At 42.3% G+C, this 14,887-nt stretch overlaps 1 protein-coding gene across 1 annotated transcript in view; it reads left to right on the forward strand.

Moving 5' to 3' along the window:
• LOC309565580 (receptor-type tyrosine-protein phosphatase eta-like) overlaps positions 1-14,887 on the forward strand; it is a gene marked incomplete at both ends in the record, with an annotated part of 125,960 nt that overhangs the window by 54,275 nt on the left and 56,798 nt on the right. Inside the window, one exon of the mRNA XM_082270534.1 lies at positions 5,341-5,562. Coding sequence (XP_082126660.1) covers positions 5,341-5,562 — 222 coding nt within the window. The remainder of the gene's footprint in view (positions 1-5,340; positions 5,563-14,887) is intronic.

Consider the following 14,887-nt stretch of genomic DNA (forward strand, 5'->3'; position numbering starts at 1 on the left):
GAGAGGGTGTAACTTCCCAACAGGGGCACAAATAGCAATAAAAACTGACATGAATAAAGGGCAACATTGAAAACACGCAAATCCTTTAAATAATGTTTGGGGGTGCCTTAAAGCTGAATGTGGTGTAACAGAACAGTACATTGTAGTCCCTTAAAGTGACAGTACACACTGACAAATAGGAAAAAAGACATGGGGCTGTCCCTCACATTTCAACCAAGACCCTTCTCCTGGCAGGCATGCGTGGCTAGGAACATAAGTATAGCGAGCATGTGGTCTCCTTTCTGTACAGGGTTAGGCAACATGTTTTAACATTGGGGTGTAACTTGCAAGGGGAGTACAGCAAAGTCAACCTATCCTTGTAAGGCATATTGACCTAATTTTGAGGGACTAGGGCCTGTGGGGAATACCTTAACAGCTTCCGAACCGCCCCATACATATATACTGCGGCAGGGCAGCCCCTCAGCGTGAAATCACGTACCTATACGTGATTTTGTTTCCTGGATATGGGGCACGCATGCGCACCGATGGCAACCAACTTCCGCTGTGATTGGAAACAGAGGGAGCCAATCAGCAGGCCTGGCGGACCCAATGTCCGCCAGGACCTGCCCATCATTCCCGAGGCAGACGGAACAGCGGTCTGCTTACCATATATACTCGAGTATAAGCCGACTTTTTCAGCACGTCTTTTTATGCTGAAAAAGCCCCACCCCCCCCCCCCTCGGGTTATACTCGAGCCACGGTCTCACTTAGCTTTCTTTGGTGCAGTGCGTATGCTCGGAAAGCCCGTACACAGTCGGCTATTCCCGGGCAGACAGCGCATGCGTGTTGGTGCCAGGCGGCACCATTTTTAATCGTAAGGCGCCCTTAACAGAAAGGTAAGTGAGACTCTTCCGTAGCCCCTGCATCGCCTCAGAAGATGCAGTGCTGTGGGCATGGTACAGGAGATTCCCCTGTACCATGCCCGCAGTACTGCATCTCCTGTACTATGCCCACAGCCCTGCATCTCCTGTACCATCTCCTGTACCATGCCTGTGTCATCTCCTGTACCATGCCTGTACCATCTCCTGTACCATGCCTGTACCATCTCCTGTACCATGCCTGTGTCATCTCCTGTACCATGCCTGTACCATCTCCTGTACCATGCCTGTATCATCTCCTGTACCATACCTGTGCCATCTCCTGTACCATGCCTGTATCATCTCCTATACCATGCCTGTACCATATCCTGTACTGTGCCTGTATCATCTCCTGTACCATGCCTATGCCATCTCCTGTACCATACCTGTGCCATCTCCTGTACCATGCCTGTATCATCTCCTATACCATGCCTGTACCATATCCTGTACTGTGCCTGTATCATCTACTGTACCATGCCTATGCCATCTCCTGTACCATGCCTAAACCATCTCCTGTACCATGCTTATACCATTTCCTGTACCATGCCCACAGCCCTGCATCTGCTATACCATGTCTGCAGCCCCTGCACCATGCCCATAGCCCCTGTTTTGGGTCTCGTGGTGGTCCAGTTGGGTCCAGTAGCTGCAGCATTTTCCACCCTAGGCTTATACTCGAGTCAATAAGTTTTCCCTTTTTTTGTGGTAAAATTAGGTGCCTCGGCTTCTATTCGGGTCAGCATATACTCGAGTATACACGGTATGTACACAAGGCAGATCACCGTTCTGTGACAGGAGAAGACAAAGATCTTGTGTTTCTGCTAAGCTTCTTACAGTACATGCATCTCCCCCACAGTTAGAAAACACTCCAGGGAATACATTTAACCCTTTGATTGCCCCTGATGTTAACCAGTGCCAGTGTCATTAGTACAGTTACAGTGCATATTTTTAGCACTGATCACTGTATTAGTGTCACTGGTCCCCCCAAAAGTGCCAAAAGTGTCACTAGTGTCTGATTTCTCCGCTGCAATGTCGCGGCCCCTCTTTAAGTTGCTGATCGCCGACATTACTAGTAAAACAAATAAATTAATTAAAATTCCATAAAAATATCCCATAGTTTGTAGATGCTATAACTTTTGCACAAACCAATCAATATACGCTTATTGGGATTTTCTTTTACCAAAAATATGTAGCAGAATACATAGTGGCCTAAATTGAAGAAGAAATTCAATTTTTTACATTTCTTTTTTATTGGATGTGTTTTATAGCAGAAAGTAAAAATATATATATTTTTCTTTTTTTCAAAATTGACGGTCTTGTTTTCTTTATAGCACAAAAATTAACAACCACAGAGATGATCAAATACCACCAAAAGAAGGCTCTAATTGTGGGGAAAAAAAGACATCGATTTTATTTGTGTGCTGCGTTGCACAACTGAGCAATTGTCAATTAAAGTAGCTCAGTGCCGTATCGCAAAAAAATGGCCTGGTCCTGAAGGGGGGGGAGGGGTAAACCTGAAGAGGTTAAATCTGTTTGTTGTATTACAGAAAAGTACAACATAGTTCTTTAAAGTGGCAATACACACTTAACCACTTCAAGCCTGGATACTATCATCCACTTCCAGTTAATGCCATTTTTCAGTGTCACACTTTGAATGACAATTACTCAGTCATGTATCACTGTACCCAAATGAAATTTTTATCATTTTTTGAAACAGATAGAAAAAAAGTTTCTTAATTTTTGTTATAAAAGTTTGCAAATAAATCATGTTTCTTTATAAATGTAGACCAAAATGTATTCTGCTACATTTCTTAGATAAAGCAAACCCAACAAGTTATAGAGTCTACAAACTATGGTATATACGTATATATGAAAATTGATCAATCCTGATGTATAATGATTGCCTATTTCATTTTTTGAGGCCCTAAAGTGCCAAAGCAGTACTAATACCTCCACAAATTACCCTTTTTGGAAAGTAGACAGTCCAAGGTATTTAGTAAAAAGCATTGTGAGTTTTTTTAAGTTGTTTTTAGTCACAATTTTTTGGAAAATGAAGAAATTAAAGTATTTTTTTTTTTTTTACAAAGTTGTCGTTTTAATAAGGTATTTCTCACATACAGCATAGACATACTTATAATTACACTCCAAAACACATTGTGGTATGCCTCGCAAGTATGGGTACAGCCTAAATGAATAAAGGGGCCCAAAATCCAAGGAGCACCTTTTGGCTTTCAAGGAGCATAAATTACGCATAAAATACACATCCTTATTTCCTTAAAAGAATTTTCTGAAAGGCATAGTAAGTCTTTTGAAAATGTAATTTTTTTTGACATATCAATGAATACAGAGCTTTATTAATTTGTGTCTTGTATATCTGTCTGAACTTCAGCTTCCATATTTCCCTAATTGACTTATTGTTGTCTGGTCACAGAAAATCCATTCATAAAGAAATAATGAAGGTTTTAATTTGGACCTCCATTTAAGACTACTAGTTTCCTGGCTGTCATGCTAATCTAATGGCCACAATGTGTTTTTAAATTGGAGTTGGAATAAGCATGCAGCAAGCGAAGGCAGAAGTTATGACCTGCAAATGTGTTCTGGATCACTGGGACCGTCAGAAAAGTAGAATATTTTAAAGGCGTCAGCAATGACAGACTATTTATTTTTTCTCTTGAGGTTTTTATTAAATTGATATTTTCAATCATTTGTTAGTATAACTCATGTTTTTCTGTATAAATATATCGAGGGCCGATATGCACTTTTCTCGCTATATCGAAATTGGCCCCGGAGGTTACCGATATTACCGATATTTCGGGAAAGTGCTTGTATCGGAGTGATGCCTGCAGCTAGAGGCATCACCCCGGTACCGGCGTCCATAGCCGACGGTCGGCTGTCTTGTAATGACAACCAATGTGGGTGACATTACAAGGAGCCAGAGGGGACGCCCCCCACCCGCCACCTTCCCGCTACCATCCCACCGGGAGACACAGGCAACCAGCCTGCACGGCCACCAAAGACCCGATCAAAGCCGAATTCAGCTCTGATTGGGTCTCCATGAAAAAAAACGGAAGTGATGTCATGAGTGCCATCACTTCCGGGTACTCGGAGCCAGATTAAAAAAAATGACAGCATTCAAAACAGCCAAACTTGGCATTTTGAATGCTTTTAAGTGCAGAGGAGGGGTTTGGGGTCTTTTAGACCCCCAGATCCCTCCACAAGATTACCTGTCAAGAAAAAAAAAAATAATAATTTTAAATTTACAAAAATATTGGCGCATATCGACCGATACCAATATGCATTGGCCAAAATATCGGTATCGGCAACGCAAAAAAACAATATCAGTCGATCACTACTTTGAATAAAATGATGTAATTAAAAAAAATAATATTTTCATAATTTTGTTTTGCAGATGAATCGCAGCTGTTATCGGAGCCTTCTGTTTCCATTACTCCTCCTGTTTCCAACCCTTTTAATACTACCCCTTCTACTGCCAACCCTCCAACCACTACTTCTCTGACTTCCAGCTCTTTTACCACAGCTCCTACTACTGCTGACATTTTAACCACGACGTCCCCTACTTCCAACCTTCCAACCACTACTTCTCCTACTTTCAGCTTTTTTCCCACAGCTCCTCCTTCTGCCGAACTTTTAACTACGACTTCCCCTACTTCCAACCTTCCAACCACTACTTCTCCTACTTTCACTTTTTTTCCCACAGCTCCTCCTACTACCGAACTTTTAACTACGACTCCCCCTACTTCCAATCTACCAACCACTACTTCTCCTACTTTCACTTTTTTTCCCACAGCTCCTCCTACTACCGAACTTTTAACTACGACTCCCCCTACTTCCAATCTACCAACCACTACTTCTCCTACTTTCAGCTTTTTTCCCACAGCTCCTCCTACTACCGAACTTTTAACTACGACTCCCCCTACTTCCAATCTACCAACCACTACTTCTCCTACTTTCACTTTTTTTCCCACAGCTCCTCCTACTACCGAACTTTTAACTACGACTCCCCCTACTTCCAATCTACCAACCACTACTTCTCCTACTTTCAGCTTTTTTCCCACAGCTCCTCCTACTACCGAACTTTTAACTACGACTCCCCCTACTTCCAATCTACCAACCACTACTTCTCCTACTTTCAGCATTTTTCCCACAGCTCTTCCTCCTCCTCCCGAACTTTTAACTACGACTTCCCCTACTTCCAACCTTCCAACCACTACTTCTCCTACATTCAGCATTTTTCCCACAGCTCTTCCTCCTCCTCCCGAACTTTTAACTACGGCTTCCCCTACTTCCAACCTTCCAACCCCTTTTTCTCCTACTTCCAGCATTTTTCCCACAGCTCTTCCTCCTCCTCCCGAACTTTTAACTACGACTTCCCCTACTTCCAATCTTCCAACCACTGCTTCTCCTACTTTCAGCTTTTTTCCCACAGCTCCTCCTACTGCCACTACCATTCTAGATGTTATTACTTCCATTTCTAATGTACCTAGCTATATTTCTCAATCTACTACATTTACAAACCTTGAATTTACTACTGTAAGTGTTACTACTTCAAGTTCTACAACCACATCTTCCACACCAGATACTTTGACCTCTATTTTTCCTACTACCACCAGTTCCCCTATCACTACTGCTATTTACGAGAATTTTACAGGTGAGTACCAGTGGATACCAGTACTTGAGGCTCTATTCTCTAAATCTGTTTATAATGTCTCTTCAGTTTTTCACTTCTGAACTAATTTTTATAGTATATTGATTTCAAGGTAAAGCGTGTCGAAACCCAAGAACACAAATGAAATATATTTCAGATTGCCTGAATTTTTTTTGCTTTCTTTGTGATCCTGCCGGGAACAACTACCGTGTTTCCCCCGAAAATAAGACGGGGTCTTATTTTAATGTTGGCAACAAAAGACACAGTAGGGCTTATTTTCGGGGTAGGTCTTATCATGTAATGTGTTGTCTTCTCTCCCCCTCTCCCTTCCTGCCTGTCAGGAATCCCCAGTAAAAGTGTTTGTAAAATCCAAGAATCCTCTCTATTATCGGTATTATATCATGTCCAATGTGTGTGTTCCTGTATTATAATTGTGCCAAATACCTTTGTTACAGCCCCGCTCGGCGCTTCCGTGACCCGCTGGAGCTCTCTTCCACTGCAGAGGGGAGGGGCTGAGATCTCCCGTTGACAGCTGGGAGAAGAGGAGGAGAGCAGCGGGAGGTCAGCTGAGCGCCGAGCGGCAATGTAATGAAGGTATACGGCACATTTATATTACAGGAACACATACAATGGACATTATATACTGTAAAACAGTAATAGAGTGGATTCTAGGATTTTACAAACACTTTAAACTAGGGCTTATTTTCGGTGGTAGGGCTTATATTGGAGCCCTCCCCTAAAAATCACAGTAGGTCTTATTTTCGGGAAAACACGGTACACATCTTGTTCTAGAGTGACTATGTTTACCCGCTGTACTGTATCTATGGTGGAGCAGCATTGTCACCCTAGGACAGAAAATGTGTTAGAACACTAGACCACCTCCCTCATCTCCTCTTCTTCATAACATAGGGGTGATATGTTCTGTAGTCTGTAGATTCCAGCACACTCCATATAATAATGAGACCCTATTTATAGGAGGGCGCTGTGGTGAAATGGCTGTTGTGCCACCAAAGTCTAATCTAGACATGTGCAATTGCTTTTAATACTACCATGTGCTTGTTCCATGTGCTTTTAATACTACCCCTTCTACTTCCAACCACTATTTCTCTGACTTTAAGCTTTTTAACCTCTGCTTCTCCTGCTGCCGACCTTTTTACCACGACTTCCCCCTACTTCCGACCCTCCAACCACTACTTCTCTGACACACACAATGGACATTATATAAAACAGTAATAGAGTGGATTCTAGGATTTTACAAACACTTTAAACTAGGGCTTATTTTCGGGGGTAGGGCTTATATTGCAGCCCTCCCCGAAAATCACAGTAGGTCTTATTTTCAGGATAGGTCTTATTTTTGGGGAAACATGGTACACTTCTTGTTCTAGAGCAGGGGTGTCAAACTCAACTTCATTGAGGGCCGCATCAACATTATGATTGCCCTCAAAGGGCAGATTGTATCTGCAATACTAGATGTCCAGAGTATCCCAACCCCCTTACAACAGATGTCAAGTGTCCCACCTTACCTTACATCATAGTGCACCCCTTACCTTGTGTTGCTGCTGGGAAGAAGCCAGGGGTAGAGCTGGGAAGCAGTAAGTGCAGAGTCATGAGAAGGTCCAAAGGAGGTCTAGAGCTCTATTGCAGCTCTAGGAGAAATGTGAGGGCCACATGAAATTGCCTTGGGGCCAGATTCAGCCCACAGGCCATGTGTTTGACACATGTGTTCTAGAGTGACAATGTTTACCTGCTGTACTGTATCTATGGTGGAGCAGCGTTGTCATCCTAGGACAGATAATGTGTTAGAACACTAGACCACCTCCCTCATCTCCTCTTCTTCATAACCTAGAGAGGATATGTTCTGTAGTCTGTAGATTCCAGCACACTCCACACAATAATGACCCATTATTGTGGTGAAATGGCTGTTGTGCCACCAAAGTCCAATCTAGAGATGTGTGGCTGCTTTTAATACTACCATGTGCTTGTTCCATGTGCTTTTAATACTACCCCTTCTACTTCCAACCCTGCCACCACTACTTCTCTGACTTTAAGCTTCTTGACCTTTGCTTCTCCTGCTACCGACCTTTTTACCACGATTTCCCCTACTTCCAACCCTCCAACCACTACTTCTCCTAGCTAGACAGTTTCGTTTCATTACGAATCGGAAATTTGGACCAAATTTTTTTTATTCATAGATTTGAATGTATCCAAATTTCCCGAAACAGTTAAATCGTTACATAGTTAATCAGGTTGAAAAAAGACACAAGTCCATCTAGTTCAACCAAACAAAAAAAAAAACGACCATACAATCCCATATACACAATCCTATACCCACAGTTGATCCAAAGGAAGGCAAATAACACCAGCAAAGCATGATCGAATTTGCTCCAGCAAGGGAAAAAATTCCTTCCTGATCCCCCGAGAGGCAATCGGATATTTCCGTGGATCAACTTTACCTATAAATGTTAAAACACAATAGTAAAAAATTTCAAGGAATCTTAAATAAATTAAAGCAAAACTAATTATACAAATTTGAAAATGAATTGAAATTCGAAATGGAAACATATTGCAAAAAATAAGGTATAAAAGTGAAATCAGATGATGATTCCTACATAGGCTGCTTTACAGAACAGAACAGAATAGCATAGAAAATATTAGAATAGAATAGAGCAGAACAGAATAGAACAGAATAACACAAAATAGAATAGAAAATAAATTAATAGAATAGAATAACACAGACTAGAATAGAATAGAATTTGAAAAAAAAAAAAAAAGAATATAATAGAGTATAATAGAATAGAACAGAACAGAATAGAATAAATAGAGAAGAATAGAAAAAAAAATAGAACGAATATAGCCATCTCCAGAAGTTTGAATTTCGAATTTAAAAAATTTGAATTTCAAATTTGAATCAATTTGGAAAAATCTCTAGTCCAACTAGTCCAATCCAAGACATCTCCAGCACACCATTTAGATAAACAGACAGAAAAGTTTAATATCACTAACAGAAAGAGGAGATGTTTCAAGGCTACTAGGGGCTTCTTTATCAGTAGCAGTAACATTCGGTGAACGTGGTGTTCTGGTGATATCCTTGATGTTCTACAGTCTAACATTTAAGATAACACTGCAGAGTTCACACAAAACAGAAGAGTACTGAATTTCTGGTAGGATCAACAGGCATTTTTTTTTGCACTTTTTTAATCGAGCATACATAAAATGCTTTCAGTGATATATTTGAAAACAAAAATCAGCAAATAAGACAAGTTTATTGTTAAAGCGTACATACAGTGCCTTGAAAAAGTATTCATACCCCCTTGACATTTTCCACATTTTGTCATGTTACAACCAAAAATGTAAATGTATTTTATTGGGATTTTATGTGATAGACCGGCACAAAGTGGCACATAAATGTGAAGTGGAAGGAAAATGATAAATGGTTTTCAGAATTTTTTACAAATAAATATCTGAAAAAGTGTGGCGTGCATTTGTATTCACTGCCTTTACTCTGATACCCCTAACTAAAATCTAGTTGAACCAATTGCCTTTAGAAGTCACCTACTTAGTAAATAGAATACACCTGTGTGTAATTTAATCTCAGTATACATACAGCTGTTCTGTGAAGCCCTCAGAGGTTTGTTGGAGTGAACAAACAGCATCATGAAGGCCAAGGAACACACCAGACAGGTCAGGGATAAAGCTGTGGAGAAGTTTAAAGCAGGGTCATAAAAAAATATCCCAAGCTTTTAAAATTTCAAAGAGCGCTGTTAAATCCATCATCTGAAAATGGAAAGAGTATGGCACAACTGCAAACCTACCAAGACATGGCCGTCCACCTAAACTGACCGGCCGGGCAAGGAGAGCATTCATCAGAGAAGCAGCCAAGAGGCTCATGGTAACTCTGGAAGAGCTACAGAGATCCACAGCTCAGGTGGGAGAATGTGTCCACAGGACAACTTTTAGTCATACACTCCACAAATCTGCCCTTTATGGAAGAGTGGCAAGAAGAAAGCCATTGGTAAAAAGTCATAAGAAGTCCTGTTTGCAGTTTGCGAGAAGCCATGTGGGGGACACAGCAAACATGTGGAAGAAGGTGCTCTGGTCAGATGAGACCAAAATTTAACTTTTTGGCCAAAAAGTAAAACGCTATGTGTGGTGGAAAACTAACACGGCACATCATCCTAAACACACCATCCCCACTGTGAAACATGGTGGTGGTAGCATCTTGTTGTAGGGATGCTTTTTTTCAGCAGGGACAGGGAAGCTGGTCAGAGTTGATGAGAAGATGGATGGAGCCAAATACAGGGCAATCTTAGAGGAAAACTTGTTAGAGTCTGCAAAAGACTTGAGACTGGGGAAGAAGTTCACTTTCCAGCAGAACAATGACCCTAGTCAGTGGGAGGGGGGGGGACGTCCCATTCTGCTCCTTGTAATGACAGCCGAGCGACTTCTCACCAGCATCAGTTGTCATTACAAGACAGCCGACCGTCGGCTATGGATGCCGGTACCGGGGTGATGCCTCTAGCTGCAGACATCACTCCGGTACAGCACTTTCCCGAAATATTGGCAATATCGGTAACCTCAGGGGCCGATTCCGATATATCGGGGAAAGTGCATATCGGCCCCCGATATATCGGCTTTGCGGATAATCGGTCGATCCCTACTGTATACATCCGGGAAGGTGGATTTGTAGGGGGACTTACATCCCAGAAGGTGGATTTGTAGGGGGATTTACATCCGGGAAGGTGGATTTGTAGGGGGACTTAGATCCGGAAAGGTGGATTTGTAGGGGGACTTACATCCCAGAAGGTGGATTTGTATGGGGATTTACATCCTGGAAGGTGGATTTGTAGGGGGACTTAGATCCGGAAAGGTGGATTTGTAGGGGGACTTACATCCCAGAAGGTGGATTTGTAGGGGGATTTACATCCGGGAAGGTGGATTTGTAGGGGGACTTAGATCCGCAAAAGTGTATTTGTAGGGGGATTTACATCCGGGAAGGTGGATTTGTAGGGGGATTTACATCCGGGAAGGTGGATTTGTAGGGGGATTTACATCCGGGAAGGTGGATTTACCTGCAGGGCGGTGAGTCGGGACTGTGGGGGAAAGGGAGGGGGGGTTTCAGGACATTTTTCTTTTGTTTATTTCTGCCCTGTGTGGCAGAGTGTTTTTGGTATGTGTTTTGCATAAAACAATAAAAAGCAATTGACAAAAAAAAAAAAGTATTAATTCACGGGGGCTTAATACAAATGCACGGCACACTTTTCACGTATTTATTTGTAAAAAATGTTGAAAACCATTTATCATTTTCCTTCCACTTCACAATTATCTGCCACTTTGTGTCAGTCTATCACATAAAATCCCAATGAAATACATTTATTTTTTTTGTTGTAACATGACAAAAATCTGATTACATGGCCCACTTTACACTTTAACCACTTCTGGACCGGAAGATTTCCCCCCTTAATGAGCTGGCCATTTTTTTGCGATTCAGCACTGCGTTAGTTTAAGGGAAAATTGCGCGGTCGTGTGACGCTGTACCCAAATAAAATTGATGTCCTTTTTTTCCCTCAAATGGAGCTTTCTTTTAGTGGTATTTGATCACAATATTTTTCACTTTCTGCTATATAACATTCCCAAAAAAACACATTTAAAAATCAAATGTTTTCACAATTTTAGGCCAATTTGTATTCTGCTACATATTTTTGGCAACTAAAAATTCCAATAAGTGTATTTTGATTGGTTTGCACAAAAGTTATCGCGTCTACAAACTAGGGGAAAGATTTATGTCATTTTCTACTTTATTTTTTTTTTTTTACTAGTAAATGCAGTGATTTGAGATTTTTAGCGGGACTGCGACATTGCAGGCGGACAGATCGGACCCCTAACTGAAATTTTTTACACTTTTGGGGGATTGACCAGTGACAATACTACAGTAATCAGTGCTAAAAAATATGCACTGTTACTATAATAATGACACTGGCAGGGAAGGGGTTAACCCAGGGGCGATCAAAGGGGTACATTTGAGCCTAAGGGGTGTTTTCTAACTGTGAGGGGGATGGGCTTTTGGAATCATCAGAGAGACCTGTGATCTTAAATAGGAGGAATACAGGAGCCCTGTGATGATTACTGAGAGAACAACGGTCTGCTGTGTTTACAACAGCAGACCTTCGTTCTCTCTCCACGGGGAGCCGCTGGACCCAGCGCCTCAGCTTCCCCTCTGGTGAGTGGGCTTGTACGCCCCTAGGATCGCTCCCGCGGATCACTGTACAGGTACAGCGTTTTGTGGGAACCTGCTGACCTGCCACCGCATATAGGCAGCGGCTGGTCGGGAAGTGGTTGAAGTGGTTGTAAACTCTCACCTTGTAAAACAGTCCATTCCATTTAAAACAGATATGAAAGGCAAGACATCTATATATAGATATAAAAAAAACATTATAAATACTGTATTTATTGGCGTATAACACGCACCGGCGAATAACAAGCACCTACATTTTAGGAGAGAAGTTTCAGGAAAAAAGCTGAAATTTTAAATAAACAGCTTTGAACTCAGAACACTTTTTTTAATCAAAGGCAGTCTCACCAGTGCCCACGAATGCAGCCTCCTCATCAGCTCAGTGCCCACGAATGCAGCCTCGCCAGCGCAGTGTCCATCATTGCAGCCTCGCCAGCGCAATGTCCATCATTGTAGCCTCACCAGCGCATTGTCCATCATTGCAGCCTCGCCAGCGCAGTGTCCATCATTGCAGCCTCGCCAGCGCAGTGTCCATCATTGCAGCCTCGCCAGCGCAGTGTCCATCATTGCAGCCTCGCCAGTGTAGTGTCCATCATTGTAGTCTCGCCAGCACAGTGCCCATAATTGCAGCCTCGCCAGCGCAGTGCCCTTAGTTGCAGCCTCGCGAGTGCAGTGCCCATAGTTGCAGCCTCGCCAGCGCAGTGCCAGTAATTGCAGCCTTGCCAGTGCAGTGCCAGTAATTGCAGCCTTGCCAGCGCAGTGCCAGTAATTGCAGCCTTGCCAGTGCAGTGCCAGTAATTGCAGCCTTGCCAGTGCAGTGCCAGTAATTGCAGTCTCGCCAGCGCAGTGCCAGTAATTGCAGCCTCGCCAGCGCAGTGCCAGTAATTGCAGCCTTGCCAGCGCAGTGCCAGTAATTGCAGCCTCGCCCAGCGCCATTGGTTCTATCTGGATCACTTTTTAAAAAGTCCAGGAAGCAGCGCCGAGAGGTAGAAGGGGCGGGCGGGGCCAAGGAGAAGGAAGGACGCACGCGCTATAATCGTAAGTCCTGACGCCTATGATAGACGTCGGCATAGTAGGCTGGACTTCCCATGACAGCGCGTCCTTCCTTCTCCTCGGCCCCGCCCGCCCCCTTCTACCTCTCGACGCTGCTTCCTGCTTTTTCATATCGGCGTATAAGACGCCCTGCTGCTTTTTCCTCCATTTTTAGGAGGAACAAGTGCGTGTTATACACTGATAAATACGGTACCTTTTTTTTCCCTTTTTTATAAGTGATCACATTCCCTCTGTTCTCATCTGCATAAGAGCTGGGGGGGGAGGAGAAGCAGTAGTACATTGATCCTCCCAGTGGCAAGGCTGTGCAGGGGAGTTGTGTCAAGACAAGTCTGATCATTGGAGAAGAGCAGGCTAAGTTCTCAGCACAACCAGAGAACTGACCACCCTGTGCTCTTCTGCTTACATAGTGTGGTCAGTTTTTAATAGGAAAGCAGAGGGACTGGCAGGAACAGCAGGGATTTCAAGGAAGCAATACAAAGAGAACAGGAGACTTTTTTCCTACAAGTACTGTACATGGTACAGAAGGCACATATCAGGAATATAAAATGTTGGGGTAACAAACTTTTAACCCTTTTACTAACGCCAGATAGCTGGAAGTGATCCCCCTGCACACGCCGGAGGAAGAGCAATAAATCTAGGACCATTATGCATGGGTAATTCTAAACTGATGATGTGTTAGGGCTTTGAAATTGTCATCTATGAAAAATTTAGGTGATGCGTTATTTTAAAAATTGACATGTTGGGTATCTATTTACTCAGTGCCGCCTCATCTTTTATAATTTACCAAAAATGACACACACAAGTGTGTGAAAGGGCCCTAAAGGAAATTTGTAGGTTTTGTATATTATTGTATTCTATTTTGTATGTATTGCACACTGCACTTATTGTGCACATGGCACTAATAATGTTTTCATTACATGTTTGCATTCTTTTGAGGTTCTGATTAGAATTAGCCTGCTTATGTTACGCCCCTTGTTACCATAAAAGTACAATTGTAATACTATAGTGATACCTACATAATCACGTGTATAAAGGCCTTCAATTGCGTCAAATAAAACAAAACAATGATTTGGAAAGATGCAGAGTGTATCTTTTTGTGTCTGTTTCCTACTGCAGTATTTATTATTAATTTGGAACCACTAATCAATATGAGGATAGGAGTTGCCTATCTATAAAATTTCCAGAACAGTTCACACCTATGTGTTTTCCATAAACTCACTACAGTCCATTTAGTCTAGTTCACGTCTGTGCGTTATGAGCCGATTAGTTTTTTGGAAAGGTCCAGGGACTTTTCTTCCCGCAGCAGATTGCGTGTAAAAGACTTCAATGGACCCGCACCAAAAATGCAAGTGTTGCTTTTTTGATTCGTTTTGGGGTTTTGGGGGGTTTTTTTTTGCTTATAGCAAAGTATGACAGTTCTATTCATGGAGCATATAATATGCCCGTGTGAAATCACCCCAGAGTGTGCCACATCCCGTAATCAGAAATTCGAAAGAAGATTTTTCCCCTGGGGGTGGGACTTTAAAGGCACTGAATATATATAACTTAAAACACCGAGTGTTTTAAGTTATATATATTCAGTGCCTTTAAAGTCCCACCCCCAGGGGAAAAATCTTCTTTCGAAGTTCTATTCATGGAGTGCGACTTTGATGCAACTTTACACTCTCTGGCATTCAAGCAGCATCAAAATCAAATCAAGGTAGTGCAGGAACCTTTGTGTGTGCAAAGTCGCATGTTAGGGTTAAGGGATAAAGTTAGGGTTTAATGTTAAGGTTAGGGTTAAATGTTACAGTTAGGGGTGAGGGCTAGGGTTAGAGTTATAGTTAGGGTTAGTGGTAATTGTTAGGGTTCGTGGTAAATGTTAGGATTAGAATGCTAACCCTAATAATTACCGCTAACCCTAAGGCTAACTCTAACCCTAACATTTAATCCTTACCCTAGCCCTTAACCCATAATATTTAACCTTAAGCTTAGCCCTTAACCCTAACATTTAAACCTAACCCTAGCCCTTAACCCTAACATTTATCCCTAACCCTAGTCCTTAAC

The sequence above is a fragment of the Pelophylax lessonae genome (assembly GCF_965119305.1).
Source record: "Pelophylax lessonae genome assembly, chromosome: 10".
In the NCBI taxonomy this organism is placed as follows: domain Eukaryota; kingdom Metazoa; phylum Chordata; class Amphibia; order Anura; family Ranidae; genus Pelophylax; species Pelophylax lessonae.